This window comes from Xiphophorus couchianus, chromosome 7 (genome assembly GCF_001444195.1).
Source record: "Xiphophorus couchianus chromosome 7, X_couchianus-1.0, whole genome shotgun sequence".
NCBI lineage: Eukaryota > Metazoa > Chordata > Actinopteri > Cyprinodontiformes > Poeciliidae > Xiphophorus > Xiphophorus couchianus.
This window is the reverse complement of record NC_040234.1, coordinates 16672990-16691005: the sequence shown is the minus strand read 5'-3', so window position 1 is coordinate 16691005 and position 18016 is coordinate 16672990. Positions and strand designations below refer to the sequence as shown.

At 38.8% G+C, this 18016-nt stretch overlaps 1 protein-coding gene across 4 annotated transcripts in view; it reads left to right on the top strand.

The window, feature by feature from the left end:
* Positions 1 to 16698, top strand: part of adam23b (ADAM metallopeptidase domain 23b) — a 29586-nt gene extending 12888 nt beyond the window's left edge. The window contains exons 7-26 of one of the 4 annotated variants that reach the window (XM_028022813.1): positions 45 to 117; positions 373 to 449; positions 605 to 670; positions 2771 to 2839; positions 3079 to 3245; positions 3442 to 3526; positions 4346 to 4433; positions 5106 to 5157; positions 5841 to 5940; positions 6026 to 6097; positions 6186 to 6272; positions 6360 to 6440; positions 6546 to 6596; positions 6678 to 6741; positions 6827 to 6932; positions 7939 to 8058; positions 8174 to 8342; positions 9826 to 9937; positions 11152 to 11242; positions 14997 to 16698. In XM_028022813.1, coding sequence (XP_027878614.1) covers positions 45 to 117; positions 373 to 449; positions 605 to 670; positions 2771 to 2839; positions 3079 to 3245; positions 3442 to 3526; positions 4346 to 4433; positions 5106 to 5157; positions 5841 to 5940; positions 6026 to 6097; positions 6186 to 6272; positions 6360 to 6440; positions 6546 to 6596; positions 6678 to 6741; positions 6827 to 6932; positions 7939 to 8058; positions 8174 to 8342; positions 9826 to 9937; positions 11152 to 11242; positions 14997 to 15042 — 1776 coding nt within the window. In that variant the 3' untranslated portion in view covers positions 15043 to 16698. Of the gene's footprint in view, positions 1 to 44; positions 118 to 372; positions 450 to 604; positions 671 to 2770; positions 2840 to 3078; positions 3246 to 3441; positions 3527 to 4345; positions 4434 to 5105; positions 5158 to 5840; positions 5941 to 6025; positions 6098 to 6185; positions 6273 to 6359; positions 6441 to 6545; positions 6597 to 6677; positions 6742 to 6826; positions 6933 to 7938; positions 8059 to 8173; positions 8343 to 9825; positions 9938 to 11151; positions 11243 to 12800; positions 12892 to 14996 lie in introns of those variants that run through there. The other 3 variants (XM_028022811.1, XM_028022814.1, XM_028022815.1) reach the window with 3 other exon arrangements.
* The last annotated feature ends 1318 nt before the right edge of the window (positions 16699 to 18016 follow it).

The window sequence follows — 18016 nt, the reverse complement described above, 5'->3', positions numbered from 1 at the left end:
TGCCTGTCTGAATCCCTATCATGATGTTTTCTTCTATCCTGCAGGATACAGCTGCAAGGCCTCACAAAATAAAGAGAGCAGCCTCAATTCTATCCAGCCTCAGTTCAGAAGAACAGGGTAATGTTGTCATTTATCACCTTACATAAGCTTGTCCATCACTCCTCCACCCATGACCAACACCACACCCTCCACACTGACTTGTTGTTACTTAGCACACTGGGGAAGATGAGAAATGACTTAGTTTTGTTCTAGGAAAGTACCCCAATAAAAGCCCATCCCAGCTGGCCTGAATACACAACTTGAGCCTACATGGTGGTAAATATTTCACATGTTTATGTTGAGTTGTCACTGTTTGCCTGTGTGTGTTTGCAGTGTACGACGATGGGGAGGAAGATCTCTTCTCTGAGCTAAATGAGCTATCCTGGCTGAGGAGCAGAAAAAAACGAGCAGTGAGTCTCTCTGAACTCATGGTACACTTTTAGATCACCTTCCCTTGTGTTTACAACAATGAATTTAGATTAGTCTGTGCACAATTAGACATGCGGTGCACCACCTCAAATTATATGTTTTCAATTGCCTTGTAATTGTTTGTTTTGTTTCGCAGATGCCTCGTAGCGTCTTTGAGGAGATGAAGTATTTGGAAATCATGATTGTTAGTGACCACAGTATGGTATGTGGTTTTACTGGAGGCAGTTGTGTAAATTCCATTCTTTGCCTTATTATTTTTTGTTCCTAAGCTTCCACTATACAGTAGAAGTCACAAGTTTGGTTTTATGTAAAGCTAAGGCATAAACTGACTTAATTCCTTTTGTCCTACTCGGAAGCTCTGTTGTGACATTTTGCATGCTTAGATTTGAGGTTACAGTTCCCCTTTTTGTGTGTGTGGGTGAGTGTGTTTGTCTGGCTCTCATAAATGCAGTATCTTTCATACTTACATAAAAACAATACAATGTTCAACTTAAACTGTTTCAGTGTATGTATGTATGGAATTAATTAGCCTATGTGATTATTTTCAGAACCTTTTCTTTTCAGCTGTGGTCAGACTTGAGTATAATAACTGTATTATTTCCATGACTGTCATGGAGAAATATCTAAAAAAAGCTTAAAATGAGAAAGTAGCGTTAACAACTAGCCCAGCTGCCATTCGAGTTTATTAGGTGAAGATTTTATGCTGATTTATACGGTGATGAAGGTCTAGAGAAATGTAATATGAGTGCAGTAGCTTGGAGACATAACAGACTACCTCCTCACTCAAATTCACTGAATTTTTATTCCGAAGACACTCTCTACAGCATTATGCAACTTTTATATATATAAAAAATATGGTTTTAGCATATTTGTTAAAACTATTACTATGTCCTGACAGCATGGTATGAGATAATTTGTGAAAAAATTTAGCTCCTCCATCTCTTCCCAGTGGTATTACTGCCATCTACAGAAATGCACCGCTCCCAGTCACACACAACCAATCAGAGCTAGGAGGAAGGTTTTAGCACTGTCTATCACCCTTGTGTAGATGCAATTATTGAACCATAAATAGGTGGGGTAAAGTCCACTGTATTAGCAATAATTGTAAGAGACAATTAGGTTTTTGCAAATTAAACAATAATCTAACCAATAACCTAATTGCATAAATCGCAACAGTCACATTGTGTTCCTCCACCGCAGTGATTTATCAGACTACTTTTTATTGTTGGCAAACCTGATCAAGAAGGAGAATGTAACTAGGATTTAATCTTAAAAGTTTTGAACTGCCTGTTGCAGATTGTGTTTTTTCACACACATTGTTCAGCAGTCGTTGTTGACGATCCTTGAAAAGTAGGCCACTGTAAGATGAACTAATGGTGTATTCAATTTGTACCAGAGTCTCTCGAGGTCAGATTCAATATGGCTGCCCTGTAATGGCTTGTATTACTAATGGTCCTTAAGTACTTAGCATCTCTACAATTGGTAAATCTATATGGTTTTATGGCTTGTAACTCAAACCACACCTCAACTTGGCTACGTTATCATCTCCAGATTCTAGTTCAGATTTCAATGGCAAATTCAAGTCTAGCATAGCACCCAAAAATCTGCTTACTGTTATTTTAAAGGTGTCTCTTTTATGCAACTTTGAATATTTAACTTATAACACCAATGGAAATATATGCAGTTGTGGACAAATTAAAATAAATTACATGTTTATTTAGAGCAGATTTAAAAATATTAGGGTTAAAATATCAATTAATTTTTTTTCTGCAGAGTTACATGGTGCAGGTTCTTGCCAAAACTAAGTTTCTGGATCTTGAAATTAAATTTTTAGAAAAATAAACATGCAACATTGAAACAAATGAACAGTTGTCAGCATTGGAGTTTCACATTTAAAGCACAGACTTCCATTGACAAATGAGAAAGAAAAGGACAAAAATCCTCTTGTTGTGAGAAGCTGTAAGAGTACAACGCCAGAAGCATTTCAATTAAAACAAATTAAAAGTAATGCACTTAGGAAGTATATGCAGGCTGCTGAAATAAATAATAGCTTTAATAAATAAGATTCTTCCCTATTTCTCTGACATTTTACATTCTTGGAACAAAGCAGCAATCCTTAGCGACCTGAGACAGGAAATGTTGAAAAGGATTAAATGTCAGGAAATGCCCTGCATCCCTTCATTAATATTTCAGGCCTGCCTCTTTGTTCCCCACGAGAGGGAGCTTTGCCTCTGAAAACGTGTGTGCATCATGAAGTCGCACTGTAACTGAACCATCATGTGTCCTTTTTCTGTCTCCGCAGTATAAAAGACACAAAAACAAGCAGCACACGAAAAATTTTGCGAAGTCAGTGGTGAATCTTGTTGATGGCGTAAGTGCACTTTGTAACTACCCTTTCATGAATGCATTGCACAATATTTAGAGCAGTCATCAAAAGGATTGTGCTTTATTTTCAACAATTTCTCCCCTGCTCTAAGTGTTCTAAATCCACACTCACCCCTGCTGTGGTTTCTCCTTCCTGTGCTGCTTTCTCTTATCCCCCCTGTTGCTCTCTCTATCTCTCTGTGTTTTTTTTTTGTTGCTTCCATTCATGGCACACTTCAATGACAGATCTTCAAAGACCAGCTGCACACGCGTGTGGTGCTTGTTGCTTTGGAGATCTGGACAGACAAGGATCAGATCCCCATAGGTGTGAAGCCGCTGGAAATGCTGCGAGATTTCTCCAAATATCGCCAGCAGAGCATCAAGCTGCACGCTGACTCCGTGCAGCTCCTCTCGTAAGTTCTTTGTAACACCAGAGAGAAGCGAACTAATTCTTCTTTATTTATTCTAATTTCATTTAAGCTTTATGCTTTATAAATAGTTATCTGCCCCAAAACAGAACTCCTTGTTTATTCACATGTCGTTAAATCGTTTTATCTTTGGCTTGATGCTCATCTTTTATTTATTTTTTTGTTTCTGTCCCTCTTGCAGAAATGTGACCTTCCACTATAGGAGAAGCAGCGCCGCGTACTTTGGTGGCATGTGCTCTGTGAGCCGTGGAGTGGGGGTCAATGAGGTCAGATTTACTGTAATATAGCCACAGCCGAAATTACATACCCAATGAAAGAAATTCCAACCACAAATATTTATGTATTTTATGGGGATTCTACTTAATGAGCTTATACAAAGTGGTGCATTATGGTGAAGCTGAAGGAGAATGAAGCATGGCCATTACAGCTCATGAATATATTTTGCTCTAAACATATCCATTGCAGTTTTGGGTGTATGTTTTAACTTGGTCCAGCTCCCCTGTCGCCACAAGATGATGCTAAGGTCATTGTGTGCTCAGAGGGATGTGCAATGCTAGTTTTCCTCCACATATAATAATTGGATGTCAGCCAAAATGTGCAGATTTGATCTCATCTGACATAACACATTCTTACACATGTTGCTTATGGCAAACTGGAAACAGGACCTTTTACGGGGGTTTTTTCCTGCCACTCTGGGCAGATATGTGGAGTGCATGATGAATAAATACCTATGATGCTGACAGACCTTTATATATTTAAATGACACTTGGCCACTTGAAGACTGTGGCTTTGCAAACAATATTGGACGGCTATTACTGCCAGACTTTCTGCACTTCCATTGTCCTCTCACTTACAGGGGCACCAACTCCCCCTCCTACTTAGAAGCAATTGACTATTCTGAATTTTATTTAGTGGCATCAGAGTAAAATACAGCAGCTAAATACAAATGCAGGCTACATTTTTTTCAGATTTTTTTGTGAAACATTTTAAGAAATGCTGCATCAGTTTTCGTCTGCTTCACATATATGTACTTATGTACCTATGTATCTACAAACATGCTGATGTACTTGCTGCTGTCTCCGCAGTATGGCACCACCTCGTCCATGTTCGTGTCTCTGTCTCAGAGTCTGGCACAAAACCTGGGTGTCCAGTGGGACCCTGCAGCCAAGAGAAGTATACATGAAACACATTTGGTTTACCCACCGCTACCTTACTTGAAAGACCAGACTTTTTTCTAGCATTTAAAGTTCGTAGAAAACAACAGCCTATAGATAACTGGGGTATTTCAGTTGGTGATAGCAGTATAGATTCTTTGTTCTCTTGGTCAAGGCCAGATAAGAAGGAGAGCAGTTGTGTCTAAGCTTGTGCAGATGTTTTCTCCTCTTCCGAAAAGACTTTCAGTATCAACTTCCACTTTTAAAAAAGTAGTCCTATTACATCAGTTTTAGTCCCTCTTAGGGCTCTTCATGTCCTTTCTCTCTCATTTCAGGCTGTTTTGCTTTAGTTGAAAAGCTCAAATCAGGACTATTATTTATTTAATAATAATAATAAATTTGGCCTGAAATATGGTTGACGAGCTTTGTGAAAAAGCTGTTCCTTTATGTAGAATCTTTTGACATGGAAAATTCTGATAGATGATTCAATAGTCGCCTGGCATTAGACGCTTTCACTCCAGGCGCTTGAGGCCAAAGGGTCACACAGGGCCTGACAAGTCCAACACTGATAACTTAAAAATATGCTGTGAGTAAAATGATGAAAACAAACAAGTTTAGAAAGTGTGACTTGCCTCAGATATCCAGATCCCCCGGTAAATGTGTGTTTGTTTTTTGTGCTCTTGTCTTGCAGAAGAGTGTGGGTGTGTAAACTCGTGGAGCGGCTGCATAATGGAGGACACTGGGTAATGTCAACATTCACATATATATATACATACAAGAGAGAGAGAGATCAGGATGAAACCACAGCAGATGCTTTATTTATGTGCTCGCAGTGGTACAGTGATCAAGAGTTTAGCAATGTAAGGATTTTCACTTTTTAGTTTTCAACTTGCTGTGCATGTCTACAGAGCTTTAAAGGACAACCTCGGAAAACATCTTGCATCCACAGATTGTTGGCCCATATCTAACTGAGGCAGTTCTTGGGTACACAGTTGAACAGATGAACATGGCTCCTTCAGACCTCTGGAAATTGTTCCCAAGCATAAACCAGATTTGTTGTTTTCTTTTGATTTTCCCACAAGGAAGTAGTTCAAAGTGTTTCCTTGAAGTACTGCCAGGGAAATTTTTATTTCTGCCTTTTTTCTGATATAAAGTTTCTATAGTTTCTTCTTACATTGTGTAGTCTCCAAGGAGAAGGTGGGAGTTGGATGCAGCCTCAGCTATTAATACAGTGCAAGCAAACAATATGGAAAATCCACAAGAGGTGCCACTGAATGGTTTAGGTCTAAAAACACATGAATAAATTATAGGACATCATTCTGATGTAAGTGGACATTGAAAATGTCTCTGAAGGAAAGCCAGAGAGCTTAAAGATCTCTGGCATTGCTGTTGTTTAATATGAAATGGATGTTTTCTCCGGCTGCAGGGTCCAACATCCACAGAGGTTCTCCAAATGCAGCATCTCTGACTACAGGGAGTTTCTTTTGAAAGGTGGAGGCTCATGTCTATTTAACAGACCAACAAAGGTTTGGTGCACACATACTTCTTCCCCTTTCCTTACCTGTCCTGGCTGCCATGCTTGCCTCATGCTGTCTCTTCTTGCTTTGGCAGCTGTTTGAGGTGGCACATTGTGGAAACGGATATGTAGAAGTTGGAGAGGAGTGTGACTGTGGACTGAGATCAGTAGGTTTATTTTTCTCTTGCTTTGTTCTACATTTTTGCTGTAATCTGATTTGCTATGATGGGTCAAACCTTTTTTTTTTATCTTGAGGACTGCCACAAGGGCTGCTGCAAGAAGTGTTCACTTGCTAATGGAGCGCACTGCAGCGATGGGCCTTGTTGCAACGTCACTTGTCTGGTATGAGTTTGGTTATAAAACACAAAATGTTTGGGGTTCATTTGGGAAAACAAACCAACCTTAATGCTTTTCTGCATTTCTTACCAGTTTTACCCACGTGGTTACAGCTGTCGCTATGCTGTGAATGACTGCGACATCTCAGAGACCTGCACTGGAGACTCTGGACAGGTGTTTTCTATTTTTGCAACACTTTTGTTTTTTTGTTTTACATTATTTTTTTTAATGCGATGAGGAGGATTGCTAAGAAGCTGTGCTCTGTTTATGACCTTTTAGTGTCCCCCCAACCTGCATAAACAAGATGGTTACATGTGTCAAGTCAACCAGGTATGAGAAGAAGGCTTTCGTCTGATTATGAAGCAAGAGCAGCCACATAAAAACGTTAATTTACCCCTTTTTATGTTGTAGGGTCGCTGCTACACTGGAGAATGCAAGACCAGAGAAAACCAGTGCAAATACATCTGGGGATCAAGTGAGATTGCGTTGATTCTAGATTAAGCTTGTGGGGATCCACAAAAGAGATTATGGTCATTTGTTATGTTGCCTCTTTCTTTCAGAGGCTGGAAGTTCAGAGAAGTTCTGCTATGAGAAGCTGAACACAGAGGGGACAGAAAAGGGCAACTGCGGAAAAGACGGAGACCGATGGATCCAGTGTAGCAAGCAGTGAGTTACAAATGAAGACATTCTTCAGCTTCTCAGCTATAAATTAAATTTCTGCTTATTTTACAATTCCCCAAAAGGGGGCATCAAACAACTCTCTTTGTTGAGGAACTGTGCTTTTCAAGTCAGAATCAAACAGTGCATTTTATTATAATTGAAAATTAATTTTGTTATAATAAGTCGATTCAAAAAGTGTAATTTATATATTTTATAGATTTATTACATTTCTAGTAATATTTTCAAATAGCATATTTCTTTTCATTTTGATCATTATTACTTTATTCAAATGAAAAAACAAATCTTTACTTCCTCAGACAGCAAGCATTTGACCCACAAAACTAATGCCGAAGTGGCTGGCCATCTATATGGCTTCATATTCAACCATATTGATGGACAGTTAAGTGGAGGAAAAAGGTTCAGTAGCAAATGGTGCATTTTAATGCCAGGATTGCACTGTACTATTCTACCTAAACTTTATGTACCAAACTAATCAAAACCGGCTTTAGTCTAGGTATTTTTTGTTTAATGTGCCTTCATCTAAAAAATGCTGTAGTGTTTTTTTTTTTTTTTATGAGGTTGTGTTTGATCATATTTTACACTTTGGAGTTCATAGTGGTTTGATTTGATCCAATAAAGAGAAAGGTTGAGATGTTAATGGCATTTTCCTAGACTCTTTACAAACAAAGTTTGTAGGTGCTCAGCAGCACAATCTGGACTTGGAACTTGCCAATTTCGCTGAACCACACTCCACCACCAGACGTTTCCTGGTGGGATGTGGTGCTAGGAAATTGGTGAGTCAGATGAGGAGTGAGGTAACTCAGTGGTGAGTCACCTGATCTTTAGGTCATTCAGGTTAAAGGGCTGTGCTTCTCTGGGTGCTGCGGTGGCACAACCCATGAACTCTCTCTCATTACCCACTTTCCTGCCTGATCACTCTCAAATAAAGGCCACTAGAGGCAATAAAACTTAAAAAAAAAAAAAAAAAGATGTGTCTGCTTTTCTGTTACAGTGATGTGTTCTGTGGTTATCTTCTGTGTACCAACGTGGGGCGAACACCGCGCATTGGAATGATGAAAGGAGACATCACTCCCACCTCCTTCAACCACCAAGGCAACGTGATACAGTGCACGTAAACACTTTTGATTTGTTATAGCCCTGTTTAACACCACGACCAAGGTTTATAGAGAGAATTTTCTGACAATATTTGGTTCTATTTTTCCTCCATTTTCACCTCGTCCTATCAGTGGTGCCCACGTCCTTTTGGACGATGACACCGATTTAGGCTACGTGGAGGATGGGACTCCCTGTGGGCCGTCAATGATGTGCCTTGACCATAAGTGTCTGCCCATCCAGTCACTCAACATGAGCACCTGCCCCATCGGGCCTAATGGACAGGTGTGCTCTGCCCATGGGGTGAGTCTCAATGAATCCAGTTATTGTTATTTTTATAATTAACTGGAGAAATAAATTATTTTGTTACAAGGTTAGTGGAACGACACAATAAATGCTCTCAGACTTTGGTCTCATGTGAAACCTGCTTGAAATATGACAGCTTTGTCCAGGCAGACATAAGAAAAAGACAGTTTTACTGACACACACACACACACACACACACACACACACACACACACACACACGCCCACACATACACACACACACACATTTATTATTGCTTAAAAATAAGGTTTTACACGCTCATGAATCTGGTAAGAGGTTTAAAGAGGTCTGAAAATACATTGACATCAACCTCCTCCATTTGGAAAATAGTCTACAAATGGAGGAGATTCAAAGGCAAGACACCCAGGTGTGTTCGTCATAGTGAAGTTCACTCTGAGAAAAGACAGCAGGATGCCAGAAGAAGTCTATAAAACCTCTAAAGTGTCACCATGGGACCTTCAGCAAGATGTAGAACAGAGTCAGAGAAACATATCCAGAGTTTGAAAACCTGAGTTGACTTACAAATTTGAGAACAAACATGGGCCAATATGATTATTCACATGGTAAATTTGAGTAAAACTTATTTGCAAAACAGCTTAAATGAAAACACTTATTTTAATGAGTAATTTTTGAAATGTGAAATATTTCCAAGTGTTATTTTTATTTTTTTTCTTGTGTAAAGAAGATATAGTATTCAACCAGCTGACCATCTGGGCACAACAACAGATGTGCTAAATGTAGCTGGAATGACCTCTGTGATGCTAATAATTTGCTGAAGTCTTAGCAAGACTATTTTGAAGTTACATGATACAAAAATGAAACTACACCAATAAAATTTTAACACAAAACCTTGAAAATACAAACATGGAGAGCTATAAGGAGATTAATTGATGAATAATAAAAAAGACAAAAATCCACATACCATTACAAAACCTGGTTCAAAGGATGTACCAATGCATATTGAAAAAATATATATATTCACATTAATTACAAATATAAAAGACCAAATTAGTCATATCTGCATAAATTCAGTTTATGCAGGGCACTTCTAAGTTTGTTTAGATAAGTTTGTTTAATATCCTATGCTTCAGAATATTAAATGTTAAGCGACTGAAGTAATTGTAGGAGCACGGCTCATGACTTCTGGCTCCTTTACATTTTTACACTTGTTTTATTGTTTAAATAAGTTCTATAAGTTTGCTAAATATGCAGTCGTACAGAATGTAATGCATATGCTTTGTATGTAAAACAACTTGAAAGGTGAACCTGAGTATTATTTCCTTGTTTCTCTTTTTCTGTGTTTTGATGACACGGCACACAATAAATGGCTGCTGGGCACAGTTCCTAAGGAAGATGTTTCCCAAAATAGACCTGATGCATAAGCCGATTTAAAAAAAAAAAAAAAAGCTCCAGCTATTCCCCCCTCACTGCTTCATTAATTTCTGTCTGCTCCAAACAGGTGTGCAACAATGAAGCCACATGCACATGTGACGCCACATGGGCAGGGACAGACTGCAGCATGCCTGACCCACCCAAAGAGACCGATATCACTACAACCGAAGAAACCAAGGGTCGGTTTCTCCCTCTGTCGGCCTCTGCCATCTGAAAAAAAATATTGTAGACAAGTTCGCGTGAAGTTATTATCAAATGAAACCAGATATTTACATGCGATGTATAAAATGACCAAATTTATTTCTATTTGATAAATGCAAGAATAAAATAGAGATTATTTTTTGAGAATTTTTTATTATTTTCATCAAACAAGCCGGATATTAAGGAAAGAATTATGGACCTCAACATGTCTGGTTCATTCTTGGTTAGTGTTTACAGAGACCTGAATGTGTTACATTCATCTGTTCAAAGACTTATACGTAATGTAAATGGTATCATAGAGTTGACCATATTTTTATGTAAAACCTGTGAGTCGACCCCAGAACAAAAGCAAAAGTTCTTGTGAAGATGCTAACTGAACATGATAAGAGAATCTCATTATCCACAGTGAAACAAGTCTTGTACTGACATGAGCTGAAAGGCCATTCAGAAGCCATATATCCAAAAGCAACATAAAAAAAGATTGCGGTATGAGAATCCACCCTGGATCAAATTTCTTCAACTTTTTGAAGCCCATTTTTACTTTTAGAAGGAAAAAAGGGAAAAGTTGCCTGAATAACATCCAAACTGTGAAGTAACTGACTGTGTGGGTGCTTTGTAGCAGGAGGATGTAGTACACCTCCCAGAATAGAAGGCATCACAAGGAAAGATCATCTCTTGAAAACAATGCAGCCTAAGGGGTCATCAGCTAGGAAGCTAAATCTTGGACACAGATGGATTTTCCCAAAGTACAATGACACTAATCATCCAGCCAAATTAAATACAAAAGTTTATTTAGGACACTAATGCAAAACAGTGAGACTATAAGCTTATTTGACTTTTTATGCAATGCATGTAAATGTCTGGTTTCCACTGTATTTATTTAGTATGGACAGGTCTTATGCATTTCATATGATAGGCGTTAATCGCAAATCTTTTGATTTCATTTAGATGTGAGGTGGTTCAAAGGGATTACGGATGTACTAGGGTTGTAAAAACACCAAATTTAGCCGGTAATATTGAGCTAGAGTTTGCTTTGATTCTGAATAGAAATCCCAACGCAAATTTCAGCCTCATACTGGCTACTGTGACCACAATTTGAAGGTTGGGAATTGCTCCATCCTTGACTCTGCAGCAGAAGGTTGCATTTTGTTTTTGACAGGGTGGTAATAATGCTCCTTTTCCCTCTGCACAGTGAGCGTGGCCACTAACAGGCTGATAGGGGCAGTAGCAGGGACCATTCTGGCCCTGGGGGTGATTTTTGGAGGCACAGGGTGGGGAATAGAGTAAGCATCTTTAACCCTTTCACAGCTCTTCCTCCTCATAGTGGTGCCTCAGTGTGCGGGCGGTCTCGTGAGCCGGCCTGAGCCCGTGTGTGCGTCCCGGTGGCTTTGTGTTTCCTCGTGTGTTGGTGATGACCATATTAGTTGTCATGTGATTGGTTGTTTTCAGTGTTGTGTGATTGATCAATGGATTCCCCTTACACTCCTCTTCTCCTGTTGTTCCCCATTATGACAAGCCTCTCTCTTCATTCTCCCTCCCTCCTCTTCTCATCCAACCTCTCTCTTTTACTCTGAGTTGTTATGTGGTTGCTCCTGTGATCCTCTCCTTTCTGGGGCATGTGGGGCACTTAGATGAAATTGTCCAGTTAGTGGAGGCTGTGTGGTGACTGGGACCTCTTAAAAAACATTTTGTACTGCTCATACTGCAGGTCACATATATTCTCATATATCAGCTGTCAGTCTTTCTTCAGTGATGGATACCCAGGGTCAAGTCTTCTTCACAACCTTAACAAACCAAAGACAATATTACCTCTAATGACGACAAATAAGTGTAAACATTTCCAGGATGTTGCCTTGATTCCTGTTTCATCCCAAATTAAAATATTATTGAAAAGTGTAACTATTAAAGTAGTTCAGTTCAAAAGGCGAACCTCAATATATACTTGTATTCCAGACAGAAATATGTATATCAACATTTTTACTTCTATTAAATTTGATGATCATTATTGTCATGATATGTGAATGAAAAGGACCCAAAAACATACAGAAGCAGGCAGAATCAAAAGTTTGGACTTTTGCTCAGTTGGCCGAATTCCCTTTTCTTCTTCATCTTTGTAGGACACTCATGACCTCTGTAGTTCAGAAGTACCTTATGCAGTTATTCTTGTATTGGTTCACTTGTCTTTATCACATGTTTTCCTTCTACTCAGCTCTCTATTAATATATTTGGAAGCAATTGTAGTCCATAAATTTTGAAGCACCCCTTGCTTAATAATCCTATTAAGACTGTGATAAACACTTTTTCTTGCACACATGTTTGTAGTTATTTTTTACTTTCACAAAATTTTCCATTATTACTGTATGTTGCCAATAAATATCCTGGTAATTGACAAGTCAGCAGGTCTACTCGATTTTACAGCCAGAAACATTTTTCTATTAAAATATATTTTTAAATAAATTATATTATGTCATATTAAAATTTTCTCAGAAACAAGATTTTGGATTTCAAATTAACTGCAAGCCATAATCATAATCAAAATGTATAATTGTATAACATATCTGTTTAATATCCGTTTGAGGTTTTTGAACTGAATTACTGGAAGAAAATAACTTTTCCATTATATTCTAATTTATTGAGATGGACCAGTACAATTAAACTACGTTACACACTAAAGGGGGTTGAAAAGCATGCAAAATACATCCTCAGATTCAATCATTTTCCTGTAATAGCACTCTTGGTGTGTTTTTGATGCCATGTGAAATCCTTATTGTCTAGTTACATGTTACAAATCCAGGAAGTGAGTATAGAAACTCATGTCTTTTTCCCCATAACCCTTCACAGGTCCTAGTGCCACCAATCTAATAATAGGCTCCATCGCCGGAGCCATCCTTGTGGCTGCCATAGTGCTGGGGGGTACTGGATGGGGTTTTAAGTAAGCAACACGCCGCATGCCTCTCCTGCTGTAACTCTAGCATCCCTGCTGCTTCTAGACACCAGGGTTTGAGCTCCTGCTACAGAAAATGGTTCCAAAAGCAAAATAAAGCATTCTACGCCAAGATGCACTTGCAAAGAGCGTGTGCTTTACTGAAGTGCAGCGGATGTTGTTTATGATGCATCTGAATTTGAGTTCATTGCAAAAGGCTCAAGGAGGTTTGTGCATTTGTAGCAGAACCTCAAACTTATTGGACGGGCAGATTCTCAGTGCTTGACATGCATGTTCAGTGAGGGGAAACAGTGCTTTCAACTTTTAAGGTTTAATTTCCCTCTGAAATTCAATGATGTAGCAAGAAAATGGGTTTTAAGCTCCAGTTTGAAGCTGATTAACCTGCTGTCTCGAGCAACAGGGGTGTTATAAACTCTAATCCAAGCAGACCGAAGAACTAAATTAGAAGTATTAATCCTGCAGCCACGAAAGCATGCCAAATAGCAAAGCATCATGGTTCTCAGCATAACAGAGCAACAAACAAAGGGAGAAAAAAAAAGATAAATAGACCAAACACTTTCTCTGCATGTTGACTTGTTAACTTGGAGGAGGTCGGCTCATTGCACAAAGGCTGAACCAAACAGCAAGTCTGGTCCCGACTTTGTCGTCCTCTCGTCACTTCCATGATTTTTCTCCCGACCCGTCACTGTTTTGAGGCTGAGCCTTTTAAACGGAGTGGTGAGAGCGACAGCACAGACACAGAGAAATGCACAGAGAGAGAAGCCAGGACCTTTTTGTTGCCTGCAGCCTTTGTGGCATGGCTGGCCACACCCACCTGGATGGCAAGGCTCGGACCCGACCACACCAGCTGCCATTGCTGCCTGCTTCACAGACCTGGTACAGACACGGCGCACTGCACTGCATGAACCACGCACAGCAATAGTGCCACCCTGAGCTGGCTTACTATTGGAAAAGGTGCATGACAGGGTGATAGAAGCCCCACAGCAAGCCACAGTACGGGGAGGTTATGCATCACTCCTGTTGTCGTGCTGAGTGTTGTCCCACCGTTCTTTGGTAGTAGTTATTGTTGCTGCTGCCGTTGCTGTCATCGTTGTTCTTGTGGTTGTCTCCTCTCTCCCTCCTCCATAGAGTATATTTTATGTTAGTTCCTTCCTCCTTGATGGTTTCGTTTTGAGTGGAACAATGTCTTTCCCATCCAAACTGGTAATGAGTCTCCCACACCTCCCTGTGGCAGCTGATGTTGCAAGGACACAATCCAGTCAGCACTTGTCTGCAAAAAAGGCAAAACAGAAGAAGTTCATACTCAGAAATCAGCATGGGTTATTTATTTTCCACTTAAAAGTGGAGATTACTAGTCTGGGATTAGGAATTAATATATTCAGTGTTTGATGCCTTAAAAATACAATTTATCGCAAAAGAATTCATACCGCTTGAAGATGAAACAGTAAGATGTTTTTAAAACAAATACAATTGGAAGAAATTGTGGCAAAAAATTATTGTCTATCCTGATGAGTTAATACTTTGTAGAATTATCTTTTGTTACAATTACAGCAACAATTCTTTTAGTCCCTCTTTGCAAAATAACTCTATCCCAGTCAGATTGGACTGAAAGCAACTTTAAACTTTAAAAAAAAAAAAAAACTTATTAAGGAATTTCTGAAGGCAAAAAATTTCCCTTAATTTTATTTACAGCACTTTTCAATTTCTTTTTGTAAAACATTTCTTACTTTGCAACATAGGAACCAGATCAAGAGGTATGAATAATATTACTCTAGCATAAAATCTGCAGCCTTTACTTCATCTTAAATTGACACCTAAAGGTCAGTGACCATAGGTACTTCTGTCTGTTTGCAGTCGAGGCTGAACTGGTCAACATGGACAAGCCTCTCCTCACTTTGATACTGTAACAGTGCTTGTTATAGTATTTTTTTAATATAGCTGCTTCCAAATGTTTTTTGTTTTTTTTGAAAATGCGATATTAGCAGCACTGTAAGCTGCAGAGATGAGTGCGGTTGCCTGTCCACGTTGCATTAAATGTGTTGCAGAAATGTTTGTGGATTACACTGACTGCTGTTTTCTTATCTCCATACAAGAAATGTGAAGAAGCGGCGTTACGACCCCAACGCCCAGGCCATTTAACTCAAGGAGAGGCGACAGTCGAAGACGGACTCCTCCGAGGCTTCCTTAGTTGGCTACCTGACAGCTGGACTGCACTTACTGCTGCTGACTTTTTTGGCATTAGATTTACTTGAAAAAGACATAGTGGACATTTTAACAATTTCCATTGTAGTGACATTAAAATTGCAGCCTTTTCAACTCCACATGTAACTTCCTTTCCCTTCCAACTTCTCCATTTAGTGCCAGTGCACAAGCGTTCAGGTGGAATCCACACCATCCTCTCACCTGGCATGACTTTACACACAAGGTGTGCTGCTTGCTGGCCCTCCTTGGCATGAAAAGCCCTTTCTTTAGGGCTCAGCATGGCTAACAAAGCTATGAATATAGCGCATTAAAACATACAAAGACAAAAAAAATGACTTATCTATTGCAGGAGAAAGCCTCGTTAAAAACCAAACACACTGGAAAACCAGTTTAAGCTCAATTTCCTCTTTTAGGTGCTGCATGTGAGGACAATGCAGACCAACTAACAAAGAAAAACACATAAAATGACACACCAATAAGGAGTTCGGGTTTTTAATCGACTGCTTATTTCACAATGACCTCAGCTGCTTCCTTTTTCTATCTTAGCATGTTTTACAGCAGACATAACTGAAATAAAATCCAAGACAGGCTTGTAGGATTTGGGCCAGACAGAGGAGAAACATGCAGCTCTAGAGGGATCCAGACTGCAATCAGGTCTGGAAAGACCTCCCCCCTAATGAAGCAATGCTAATGGTGACTCAAAAGCCAAAGAATCAATCACCTGAACAGATGGATGTTGTTGCACACAGAGCACTTTCCCTCCCACTCTGTCTGCAGCCAGTGGTGCCTCCCCAACCCCCACTGGTGAGGGCATGAAGTCTGTCCACGCAGGCCTTTGCCTGCCCAGGCAGGTCCTCATCAGCACCCACCTTGCTGGCATTAGCCTTTTTTGCTCTCATAAACCACTGAGTAGGAATCAAGTTTGGCTCTTCTGATAAAGCTGCATGCATGCAATCACTGTAGTGGGCTTATAATTCTATATGGGATTCCCCCAAAAAATCTGCAAGAAAAATATGCTACAAAAGATAGGAGCATGTCGACAACCAGAACATTTAACTTTTATTTACTATGCAAAGAGAGATATTGCACAAAAAGTATGGATAATAGTGACATCAATGTAGACATGGAATTACAAAAAAAAAAAACTCAGCTGATTACTCTTTTCTATCTGGCCTCTCCAACATCTTGTTTCATTTTGCTTCGAACTGTGGGTGAGCATAAACTAAAAATTCAAAACAATAAAAAAAAATTAAATCCACATTTCCAGCGTAAAGCAAGAGAGCGCCCTTTTACATTTGTGGAAATGTAAGTCATTTCTCGTCTGTTATTTATTTATTTATTTATTTATTTTCATGCTGTTTAAAATTTTTAATCAGACACACAAGCGAACTGTGTGGTGCCTGCGCATAGCGAGGCCAGAACAGTTTCAACATGCAAGTCCTTCATCATTTCCAGTCCAGCTGATAGTTGGTGTGCCAGTGCTGCCAAAAGCACTGGCATTGTTGTGATCCTCCATGTTGCTCATCGTCTGGTGTCCCTCTCTCACTGCATCATGTACAGTTGGACCCATTAATAAACTACTGACTAATTTTATCTGAGCTGTGGTTATGTTTTTGTGCATCTGATATAGTTGTAATAATTTACACATCATTTTGGGGTGCAGGGTATATTTTATTCTATCTTTTTAGGAATTACATAACTTAAAAAGACGAAAGTTAAATTGGGGTTGTCAGTTTTGTGTCCTAACAAAGTAGCCAACAGAGTCCTTTTTATGTTTTGGATTTTTCAGTGTTATTGGTTTCAGTAAAATATTACATGTTCAGTTTAATGTGGAACAGAAAAAAGTATAGATTTTTGCATTTTTACTTATCTTTTATTGAAAGTTACCTTAATAAACCAATATTGACTGATTTAAGTAATTTCAATATCTGATTGCTGAACAACAAACTTCAGGCATTACCTACACATGGTAAAAAAAAAAAGTAATTAAAAGCTGGTGACATTTAAAAATAAATCTTTAAAACAAGACATGCAATGACCGCACAAGAACTAGATAAGCACCAGACAAAAACAGTCGTGGTTTACTCTTCAGTGTCTCTCGACAGTTAGCTTTCTGTTGACAAGCTCTCTTACCTGATAAAAGGTTGATCTGAAAGCTGCCGTGATCTTTATCAAATTCAATATGTGCATCTAAGTGTCACAAGTCCGTTGCAACTAAAAGACAGCTTAAACTCAAAATGTTACATATGTGAATTAATTATCAAAAACACAACAATGGAAGACACGTGGGACAATAGTAATAGTAAGTAGCAGCTCATCCTGTAACTCCACTCTGTCCATCTCAGTTATTGCTTCCATGGGTAAGACACATTTTTTTCTTTAAAAAATTTAAATTATCTGAAATTTGGACATAGTTGGGTGTTTCAACTAAACAGTGATCCCAAAGTGAAAGTCTGTGACAGGAATACAAGTAAATAACTAATAAATGAACTCTATGATAAAATGATCTACAAAAAGAATGTGGTGGAGAACTTTGAGCAAATATTATTAGGGGTGTATGGTTAAGTTTCATCTAAAAGACATTTACCAAAAAATATCTACAATCATATTATACTAATGCAATTAAATTCTTTACATCACTGCAGCTGTATGTTGTATGATCAGCCAACCCTGGAAAAAGGAAAGTTCAAAAGAAATCACTGCAATTGCAAAAGGTATCTACATTAATATTTTTGATATCTTTATGTAAACTTCTGAACAGAGAGTAATGCATCTAGTGCTATAAATGAGAGAATTAGACAATAACTTGTGCTTTATCTGTGCAACTCAAGACTTTTTTAACACATTGAGTGACCGGAAGTGGAAATAGTTTTGACTTCAGATAATTTGATATGACTAATAAAATAATACA